Raw genomic sequence first — 12,500 nt, 5'->3', positions numbered from 1 at the left:
GATGATATGTATCGGTCGTAGCGACTGAGACTTATTTCCACGCATTGATATTATTCATAAATAGCAGTAGACTAGCAACGGCTAATGATGATATGTATCGGTCGTAGCGACTGAGACTTATTTCCACGCATTGATATTATTCATAAATAGCAGTAGACTAGCAACGGCTAATGATGATATGTATCGGTCGTAGCGACTGAGACTTATTTCCACGCATTGATATTATTCATAAATAGCAGTAGACTAGCAACGGCTAATGATGATATGTATCGGTCGTAGCGACTGAGACTTATTTCCACGCATTGATATTATTCATAAATAGCAGTAGACTAGCAACGGCTAATGATGATATGTATCGGTCGTAGCGACTGAGACTTATTTCCACGCATTGATATTATTCATAAATAGCAGTAGACTAGCAACGGCTAATGATGATATGTATCGGTCGTAGCGACTGAGACTTATTTCCACGCATTGATATTATTCATAAATAGCAGTAGACTAGCAACGGCTAATGATGATATGTATCGGTCGTAGCGACTGAGACTTATTTCCACGCATTGATATTATTCATAAATAGCAGTAGACTAGCAACGGCTAATGATGATATGTATCGGTCGTAGCGACTGAGACTTATTTCCACGCATTGATATTATTCATAAATAGCAGTAGACTAGCAACGGCTAATGATGATATGTATCGGTCGTTGCGAATGAGACATATTTCTACTCATTGATATTGTTTATAAATAGCAGTAGACTAGCAACGTCTAATGGTGATATATATTAGTCGTTGCGAATGAGATATATTTCCACGCATTAATATTATTTATAAATAATATATGTTCTTAAAAGCAAACTCTTAATTTACCTGATATTCAATATGCGTCCGATAACCTCCCGATATCTCATCGAAATCTGTTTTACCTGTATAGGCCATCATAAATATTGCATTACTTAAAGCGACGTTACTGTTGGGCAAACAAACTTTTTTTCGTAAAACAAATACCCGTAATTATTCAAATAATTCAGTAGAAATTTGCTGTGAGTTGCCATATCACAATATCCGAATATATATTAAATTTCCAATTTGCGTTTGTCGATGTAACACATGACGGGGTTTTAAATCTAGCGGTGGAAAAAAAATATATGTAGATATTTACTGCTTGTTATTTGGGAGAGCTTTTTTTTTTTTTTTTTTTTTTTTTTTTTTTTTTTTTTTTTTTGAAATATTATTTCATAATGACAACTAAATATTTGTCGGGATTTTACAGAAAAGAGTGATATTTTTGACACTATAATTCACGAAAAGAATTAGCCAGTTTTGTACCTGAAATTGGATATTATGTATATTGAAAGGTTGTATGATATATATTTCCTCTCCCGTATACACATATATGTACTCGTAAGTTCAAGCATACGCATAAATGAGTATATATATTTTTATATGTATACACACACACACACACACACATATATATATATATATATATATATATATATATATATATATATATATATATATATATATATATATATACAGTGCATATATATATATATATATATATATATATATATATATATATATATATATATATATATATATATATACAGTGTGTGTGTATATATATATATATATATATATATATATATATATATATATATATATATATATATATGTATGTATGTATATGTATGTGTGTGCCTTTGTGTAAAGGTTGCCCAAGGCACCAACCGCCCGCTAGAGAGTTATGGGGTCCTTTAACTGGCCAGGCAGTACTGCATAGGACCCTTCTCTCTGGTTACGGTTCTTTCTCTTTTGCATACACACACCGAATAGTCTGGCCTATTCTTTACAGATTCTCCTCTGTCCTCATACACCTGACAACACTGAGATTACCAAACTATTCTTCTTCTCTCAAGGGGTTAACTAATGTACTCTAATTTTAGTGGCTACTTTCCTCTTGGTAAGGTTAGAAGAGACTCTTCAGCTATGGTAAGCAGCTCTTCTAGAAGGACACTCCAAAATCAAACCATTGTTCTCTTGTCTTGGGTAGTGCCATAGTTTCTGTACCATCGTATTCCACTGTTTTGGGTTATAGTTCTCTTGCTTGAGGGTACACTCGGGCACACTGTTGTATCTAATTTTTCTTCCTCTTGTTTTGTTATAGTTTTTAAAGTTTATATAGGAAATATTCATTTTAATGTTGTTACTATTCTTAAAATAGTTTATTTCTCCTTATTTCCTTTCCTCACTGCGCTATTTTCCGTGTTGGAGCCCCTAGGCTTATAGCATCCTGCTTTTCCAACTAGGGTTGTAGCTTAGCATTTGATAATAATAATAGTTATAATATTGCGTGTGTTTACATATACACACAATCGTTTTATGTGATATCTGCCTATTATAAGCCAATTGTTCAAATTAATTTCATTCGGCGTGAGTTCCTTATTTTTCATAATATGAATAGAAAATTTCCGATATTAAATTCATATTAACATAAAGGTTAAAATTTCTGATATTAAATTCATATTAACATAAAGGTTAAAATTTCTGATATTAAATTCATATTAACATAAAGGTTAAAATTTCTGATATTAAATTCATATTAACATAAAGGTTAAAATTTCTGATATTAAATTCATATTAACATAGAGGTTAAAACGTTGATGTGACGCAAGCAATTTAGGAAAGGCCAAAGAGTCACCTTTAGGTGGGTGGTCCTAATTAAGGTTTCGAGTATTAATCATTTTCATCGATTTCAAGTTCGTAAAGTGAAGCTTCCAAAAGTCAAGAAGTATAAACAGCCAAGGTGAAGGGTAATTAACTCTGCGAAGGCCAACCGTTACCATTTACTAGCAGTAAAAGTAACTTACATTGCATGATTATGAAGTTATACACACATACATACTTATATTCGTGTGTGTGTTTGTGTGTGTGTGTATATATATATATATATATATATATATATATATATATATATATATATATATATATATATATATATATATATATATATGTATATACCTGTATATAGAAATAATATCCCTTATTCCCCTATTCAGGCTTGATTTAGAAGGAAGCGAGCAATACAATCATTGCCGTGGAAATCAATGGACTTCTTGCTGCAGAATTTCGTTTAGTTAGTTCATTGTTTTTTCAAACATACGTGTTGATATTTTCATCTATTTCACGGGAAAAACAATCAAATTCTTGCTGTAGAATTTTGTTTAATTTTTTTTTTTTTTTTTTTTTTTTTTTTTTTTTTTTTTTTTTTTTTTTCAAACATACTTGTTCATATTTTAAACTATTTCACGTGGAAACCCAACATTTCATTACTGTGATTAACTGGTGGTTTCGTCTTATGATCGATTGATTGAAACATTATAAAGCAATTTCCTCTCTCCATCAGTGTGAGTTGGAAGATCATTGGATCCTTAAGTTTTAAACGACCCATTGATCACGGTTCATTAGGCTTTTGATTCCACCAGAAATTGCTGTTGCTTCAGCTTTTCCTTCTATTGGATTCTTAAGACTTTTCTTTTCAAGACTTTAAAGGCTGGTCATTAATGGCAGAGGCAAGGGACAGTGACATTGACCTATCAGGCAGGACAATGCCCTAGAGACTGACCATATATATATTTATATGATCAGCGTCCAAGCTCCCTATCAAGCAGGACAATGCCCTAGAGACTGACCGTATATATATTCATATGATCAACGCCCAAGCTCCCTCATTGTCCTATCAAGCAGGACAATGCCCTAGAGACTGACCATATATATATTTATATGATCAGCGTCCAAGCTCCCTATCAAGCAGGACAATGCCCTAGAGACTGACCATATATATATATATATTTATATGATCAGCGCCCAAGCTCCCTATCAAGCAGGACAATGCCCTAGAGACTGACCATATATATATTTATATGATCAGCGTCCAAGCTCCCTATCAAGCAGGACAATGCCCTAGAGACTGACCATATATATATTTATATGATCAGCGTCCAAGCTCCCTATCAAGCAGGACAATGCCCTAGAGACTGACCATATATATATATATATATATATATATTTATATGATCAGCGCCCAAGCTCCCTATCAAGCAGGACAATGCCCTAGAGACTGACCATATATATATTTATATGATCAGCGTCCAAGCTCCCTATCAAGCAGGACAATGCCCTAGAGACTGACCATATATATATTTATATGATCAGCGTCCAAGCTCCCTATCAAGCAGGACAATGCCCTAGAGACTGACCATATATATATATATTTATATGATCAGCGCCCAAGCTCCCTATCAAGCAGGATAATGCCCTAGAGACTGACCATATATATATATATTTATATGATCAGCGCCCAAGCTCCCTATCAAGCAGGACAATGCCCTAGAGACTGACCGTATATATATATATTTATATGATCAGCGCCCAAGCTCCCTATCAAGCAGGACAATGCCCTAGAGACTGACCGTATATACATTCATATGATCAACGCCCAAGCTCCCTCATTGTCCTATCAAGCAGGACAGTGCCCTAGAGACTGACCGTATATACATTCATATGATCAACGCCCAAGCTCCCTCATTGTCCTATCAAGCAGGACAATGCCCTAGAGACTGACCGTATATACATTCATATGATCAGCGTCCAAGCTCCCTATCAAGCAGGACAATGCCCTAGAGACTGACCATATATACATTAATATGATCAACGACCAAGCTCCCTCATTGTCCTATCAAGCAGGACAATGCCCTAGAGACGGACCATATATTCATTCATATGATCAGTGCCCAAGCCCCCTCTCCACCCAAGCTAGGACCAAGGAGGGCCAGGCAATGGCTGCTGATGACTCAGCAGATAGACCTGTAGGTTCCCCCAAGCCTCATTCTTAGCTCACAAGGATGGTGAGGTTGCAGTGACCAAAGGAACTAACGAGTTGGCGCGGGATTTGAACCCCAGTCTGGCGATCACCAGTCAGGGACGTTACCGCATCGGCCACCACAACCCTTTTGATAATGATGTGTTTGCCTAGCATTCGCATTGCGGCAGATCGATCCCAGCCCTGTGACCGTGAGTTTAAGCCACTGCTGTGGTTGAGCATCACAGGGGGGCTTTTGGCTTCCCAAGCTGACGTTCTGACGAGCATCTATTCTGATGAAACGAACTGAAACCTGACACCTTTAACTTTTAAATCCTGTTTTTATCCAAAGGATAATTAGAGAAATCCAATGTTTTAGTGCCTGTCCAATTATATTAACCTACAGTACATTGACGCAAAATGACAAAATGTCTGCGTTATCCTGCGTGTATTTTATACGCTTCTGATATTGACGCAAAATGACAAAATGTCTGTGTTATCCTGCGCGTGTTTTATAGGCTTCTGATATTGACGCAAGATGATAAAATGTCTGTGTTATCCTGCGCGTGTTTTATAGGCTTCTGATATTGACGCAAGATGATAAAATGTCTGTGTTATCCTGCGCGTGTTTTATAGGCTTCTGATATTGACGCAAGATGATAAAATGTCTGTGTTATCCTGCGCGTGTTTTATAGGCTTCTGATATTGACGCAAGATGATAAAATGTCTGTTATCCTACGCATGTTTTATACGCTTCTGATATTGACGCAAAATGACAAAATGTCTGCGTTATCCTACGCATGTTTTATACGCCTCTGATATTCTGTCCTTTACTAATAATATTAAAAATTCGCCCAAAACCAATATTATGACATGACGTAACTGATATCTATTATAAACATCATTCAGTTTTGCTGACAGCTTATTTTGTGATTTTTTTTCGTTGTTTTATGATTTCTAAATGACACATCGACTTCAAAATGTTTCCATTTATGGAAACTATCTTGCAAATTATATTAACAATGCAATGCACACACATATCTGTGTGTGTGTGTATATATATATATATATATATATATATATATATATATATATATATATATATATATATATATGTGTGTGTGTGTGTGTGTGTGTGTGTGTGTGTGTGTGTGTGTGTGTGCATAAGGGTACATTTGGGCACACTATAATAATAATGATGTATATGTGAATGTAGGCCTAAATATCTGGAGTGTTAAGTACAACGCTGGGCCTGTTGAGATTATAAATTAGTTACCGTGAATAGATGTGAGCCGTATTAGCATAACCTTTTTGTTATAATTTTTTTTTTTTTTCAAGTGTGTATTTCCACAACTTATACTTCTTCTCATATTATCATATTTGTGATACATCTTTTTTTCAAGTGAATATTTCCTCAAAATATACTTCCTCTATACCGGGTCCTTCAAGTTGAATAATCCTTGACGCTGCAAAACTTCGAAACTCCAGTAATCAGGGTTTAACTTTTCCTTTAAAAAAAAAAAATAAAAAAAAAAAAATTCATCGTGCAAGCGTCTTTCTTTGCGAGTCTTAATCGTTAAATCTCCCTTTGTGTAGTTATAAATCTCCCTTTGTGTAGTTAAAAATCTCCCTCTGTGTAGTTATAAATCTCCCTCTGTGTAGTTATAAATTCCCTCTGTGTAGTTATAAATCTCCCTTTGTGTAGTTATAAATCTCCCTCTGCGTAGTTATAAATCTCCCTTTGTGTAGTTATAAATCTACCTCTGTGTAGTTATAAATCTCCCTTTGTGTAGTTAAAAATCTCCCTCTGTGTAGTTATAAATCTCCCTCTGTGTAGTTATAAATCTCCCTTTGTGTAGTTATAAATCTCCCTTTATGTAGTTATAATCAGCTTTTTTCGTATGTTGTCGGTTGCTAAGTCGTATAGCAAGGTAACAATTCTCCGTGTGAGATTCCGTTTTATAACCTCCCTTAACTTGAAGGTTGTAATATCTATTGGTGCTTATATTTGCAGATCGATTCTGATTTTGACTAGGTAAAAAAAAAAAGCAAATAAAATCAACACATACATATACACACGTACACACATATATATATATACATACATGCACAAACACGCACACACAGACACACACACACACACACACACACACACACACACACATATATATATATATATATATATATATATATATATATATATATATATATTACATATCTGAATATATATGTAAATATATATATTTATATATATTTATACATATATATATATATATATATATATATATATATATATATATATATATATATATATATAGTATATATATAGATATAAATATATATATATATATATATATATATATATATATATATATATATATATATATATATATATATATATATATATATATATATATATATATATATATTGAATGTAGGTGCTTCTTTGTGGTGGATTTTACATATAGATTAATACTGGAATTCACCAGCTTGCTCGATTATATAGGTATTAAAAAATCTCGGGATTGATACGGCACTATAAACAAATTATATGTAAAATGTTTATATTGTATATTGCCATTTGTCAAAATTACATGAAAAATTACGTCTTTATAATAGAGTTATTCCTTTTACCATTTTAGTGAAATAAGTTTAATTATCCTTGATATATATTATAGTTTTGTCTATCCCCCTTTTCACATTTCATGAAATTGAATTTCGTTAATAATCCCTTATAATAACATAAGTTGTATCTTTGTTTTTCAATCATTAGTTTCCGTTTAGTTATTATTTTAGTTATTTACATTAATATCTTAACCGTTTTAGTTAGTTATTTGGATTAATCTCTCGACTTATAACTGGGATTTTGATGTAATCCCGGATTAACCTCATGTTTCAACCTCATGAGAAATAATCAGACAAAACAAGGTTAAGTTACAGAAAAATCTTGTGATTTCAGTTCATGAGAAAGGTATTTCGCATGATAAACCTTGATAATGTTTATTTTCCCTTTTCTATCTCTTTTACAGTTTAGCAAACCTAATATTGTTTACTAATTCCGTGTAAGAATTACAGAAACTTTTTCATTACAATCAAGTCTATGATGTTTAAATTTTTTAAGCATTCATTGTTTTATCATCATCATCATCATTATGTCTACCTATTGACACAAAGGGCTTCGGTTATATTTCGCCATCGTTGCTATCTTGAGTTTTTTAAATTAATACATCCCCATTCATTATCTCTTACTTCACGCTTCATAGTCCTCATCCATGTAGGCCAGGGTCTTCTAACTCTTCTAGTGTCTTGTGGAGTCCAGTTGAAAGTTTGTTGAACTAATCTCTCTTGAGGAGTGCGAAGACCACGCCCAAACCATCTCCATCTATCCCTCACCATGATCTCATCCACCTACTTTCTTAGGGGTTTTATTTCTTCAAGTTTTATTATTGGGAGTTGTTGTTCTCATACTGATGAACCACGAAAAACGCCAATTGGAAAAACAACACCGTTGACTTATTGTTTCAAGGATTCAAGTTTTATATCAGGGTTCACCTCTCACCAAAATTTTCTATTTCTCCTGTATTCGATTCACCGTTCCTTTATTTGCCCCATTGTGTCCACTTTCCATAGATTTCATTCTAATCACCAAGGCGTTCACCATCGACCGACTTTCAAGTCTTTCATGCAAACCCCCTCTCCACTTTTTACCACTTCCATCGATCATTAATTCCGCATTTTTCTCTTATTATTATTATTCTCCATTGTCCCTCCCCCATTTCCCCTTCGATCGCTCCCATTTCTCTCATCATCCATCTGTGTATCTTCCCCATTTATCTCCCCTTTCTCTCTCTCTCCCCTCAACCAGCACGACGTACATCAGCGATGGAGTGTGGCACAGGCTGGAAGCCCACTTCAAACCCACTTACATGGAATTGAGCGTCGACGACCGCATTGAAGACCAGCCGACCCACGTAGGGGAGAATAAGTTTTTCGACCTGTCCGGGTACTTGTTCGTGGGCGGAGTCGAGGTCAACAAACAGGCGAGGGCTGTCAGTCAGGGCGCTCGGAATGGGGATAAAAGGTAAGGATTCTATAAGGAAAAAAAAAAAGGGGGGGGATTTTAATTTGAAGGCTAATAATAAGGATTCTTTAAGGGAAAAGATATAAGGTAAGGATTCTGTAAGGGAAAAGATGTAAGGTAAGGATTCTATAAGGAAAAAAAGGGGGGTGGTGATTTTACTTTGAAAGCAAATAATAAGGATTCTATATGGGAAAAATAAAAGATAAGGATCCTATAAGAAGAAAAGGGGGGGATTTGATTTGAAAGCAAATAATAAGGATTCTATAGGAAAAAGATAAAAGATAAGGATTCAATAAAAAGAAAAAGGGGGGGGGGGGTGACTTTGATTTGAAAACAAATAATAAGGATTCTATAAGGTGAAAGATAAAAGGTAAGGATTCTATAAAAAGGGAATTTGCTCAATTGTTTATTTGGAAGCAAATGATAAGGATTCTATAGTGAAAAAGATAGAAGGCAAGGATTCCTTAAGAAAAAAAAGGGGGGGAATTTGCTCAAAGGTATATTTGAAATCAAATGATAAGGATTCTCTAGGGAAAAAAAAAGATAAAAAAATAAGGATTTTAAAAAAGGAATTTACCCAAGGGTATATTTGAAAGCAAATACGGATTTTGGTGGGGAAAAGGGTAAAGGTAAGGATTCTTTAAGAAAAAATAGGATTTGCTTAAGGGTATATTTGGAAGCAAATAATAAGGACTGTATAGGGAAAAGATAAAAGGTAGGGATTCTTTAAGTAAAAAAGAGAATTTTCTCAAGGGTATGTTTGAAAGCCAAGTGATTCTATTGGGAGAAAAGATAAAAGGTAAAGATTCTATAAGGAAAAAAGGTATATCTGCTCAATGGTATTTTTGTAAGCGGATAAGGATTCCTTTGGGAAAAAAGATAAAGGGTAAGGATTCTTTAAGAAAAAAGGGGATTTGCTCAAGGTTATATTTGAAAGCGGATAATGTTTCTACTGGGAAAAAAAGATAAAAGGTAAGGATTCTTTAAAAAAAAAGAAAAAAAAAAAGGATTTCCTCAATGATATATTTGAAAGCGGATAAGGATTCCTTTAGGAAAAAAGATAAAGGGTAAGGATTCTTTAAGAATAAAGGGGATTTGGTCAAGGGTATATTTGAAAGCAAACGATACGGATTTTATAAGGGGGAAAGGTGAATTTGTTTTGGAAGCAATTTAAATGAAGGAAATTCGTTCCTTTGATTTCAAGATTGTAATAACATTAACTAATTTTTAAAAAATTAAATACTCTATATTTCTTACTATTATTAAGGATATCTATTGCAGGAAGGTAAGTCTGTATAACCACTTTTACTGTGTAACTAACTCCGACATGAGTCCTTTTATAGTTTATATATGAAATATCTGTTTTAATGCTGTTAATATTTTGAAAATATTTTATTTTAATTGTTCATTACTTCTTATATCGTTTATTTATTTCCTTATTTCCTTTTCTCACTGGGCTATTTTTCCCTGTTGGAGTCCTTGGGGTTATAGCATCTTGATTTTCCCAACTAGGGTTGTAGCTTAGCTAATAATAATAATAATAGTAATAATAATAATAATTATATATTAGCATAGCCTTTTACGAAAGCGAATGGACTATTCCTTCTGTTGCATTATGGGTAATTCCTCTATTCATGCCTTGAGGGGCAGATGTTGAAGTGCACGATAAAAGAGAGAGCAGGAAAACTCTGAAAACAATGGAGTCTTAATGTTCTGTTTTTAAAAAGAACCCCAATTTCATGAGAGAGAGAGAGAGAGAGAGAGAGAGAGAGAGAGAGAGAGAGAGAGAGAGAGAGAGAGAGAGAGAGAGAGAGAGGAGGGGGGGGGGGATAATATTGACCATTGGTCGATGACCTCACTCACTGGTAGGGAACGGTTGTAGACCTGTTTCATGTGTATAATATATATATATATATATATATATATATATATATATTATATATATATGTATATATATATATATATATATATTATATATATATATATATATATATATATATATATATATATATATATATTATATATATATATATGATATATATATATATATATATATATATATATATATATATTTATATATATATATATATATACATACATACTTGTGTGTGGATATATATATATATATATATATATATATATATATATATATATATAATATATATATACACGTATATATATACATACATATATATATATATATATATATATATATATATATATATATATATATATATATATATATATATATATAAAGTATTCGTGGCGTCTAAAGATCGGAAACATTGTCCTTTTTCCGGACAATCAAAACTTCACTTTGGTTTCAGCAATAGACAAAAACTTCATTTACTAATTTCCAACAGATGTTTCGAGCCACTAATTTGCGTGATTCTTCGTCAGGGCAACAGTAGTTGAATGATAGAACTACACTTCCAAATGAAATGGTTGAATGATAGAACTACACTTGAATATAAAGGTTATGATGGTGAAAATGAAAACTTCAAAATTGTGAGGTGTCTTCGAAATCGAGTCACTAGATTTGATAAATAGAAAACTTTTTCTTTTCCTGAAACCTATCTTGAGTTTTGATTGTACGGAGAAGTGTTTTCTTAAATTTTTGACTATTGATACAATATATGTGTGTATATAAAACATACATACATACATATATATATATATATTATATATATATATATATATATATATATATATATATATATAAAATATAATATGTATGTCTATATATGTGCGCTTGTATGTATTTGTGTGTACATGCATGTTACTAGGTAGCAATTACGTGTTAAAAATAAAAAAAAAATATTGTGAAATATTTACTCCAATAATTATAAAGACATTGTTTAAACAAGAGAATGGATATTTTGGGGATACATTAATGTCACAAAAAGGAGTTGAAAAAAAAAACTGTCAGCTTTTATATAGGATATTATTATTATTATTATTATTATTACTATCCAAGCTACAACCCTAGTTGGAAAAGCAAGATGCTACAAGCCCAGGGGCTCCAACAGGGAAAAATAGCCCAGTGAGGAAAGGAAATAAGGAAATAAATAAATGAAGAGAACAAATTGACAATAAATCATTCAAAAAAAAAGCAACATTAAACATTTCAGAAATATATCTAAATCAGATATGGTTCCTAAATAAGATTATTTTTCTTTCATCAATGGGTGACTTCGTTTATGAAAATTTGTGCAGAAAATCCTCAAAATTGGTGGTTTTTCTTCTGAATTAAGGAGAATAGATTAGTGTTAAAGTACGAAAGAAAAAAAAAAAAACTTCAATGCTAAGTAAGAGAAAATCCTCAAAAATAGCATGGTTAGAATTTTGTAAGAAACATTACAACTTTCGACCATACTTGATACTCTGTGAGAAATTGGTGTAATGTTTCTCGGGAAAATAAGACCCTGAGGAGGTAGAAAATGTATTTCAAATCACGCCTTAAACATGTCCATAAGTATAATTTTTCTCTATGAAAAAAATTAAATTAATACAAATTTTTGTTTCATTATTATTAGTTGAAATTTTAGTCAACAA

The 12,500-nt window shown here is 32.5% G+C and overlaps 1 protein-coding gene across 1 annotated transcript in view; it reads left to right on the top strand.

The window, feature by feature from the left end:
- The window catches only part of LOC137657176 (chondroitin sulfate proteoglycan 4-like), a 191,726-nt gene that overhangs the window by 87,593 nt on the left and 91,633 nt on the right, over nucleotides 1–12,500 (top strand). Inside the window, 1 exon segment of the mRNA XM_068391522.1 lies at nucleotides 8,730–8,945. Coding sequence (XP_068247623.1) covers nucleotides 8,730–8,945 — 216 coding nt within the window.

This window comes from Palaemon carinicauda, chromosome 18 (assembly GCF_036898095.1).
Source record: "Palaemon carinicauda isolate YSFRI2023 chromosome 18, ASM3689809v2, whole genome shotgun sequence".
In the NCBI taxonomy this organism is placed as follows: Eukaryota; Metazoa; Arthropoda; class Malacostraca; order Decapoda; family Palaemonidae; genus Palaemon; species Palaemon carinicauda.
This window is presented reverse-complemented; position numbering and strand designations above follow the sequence as displayed.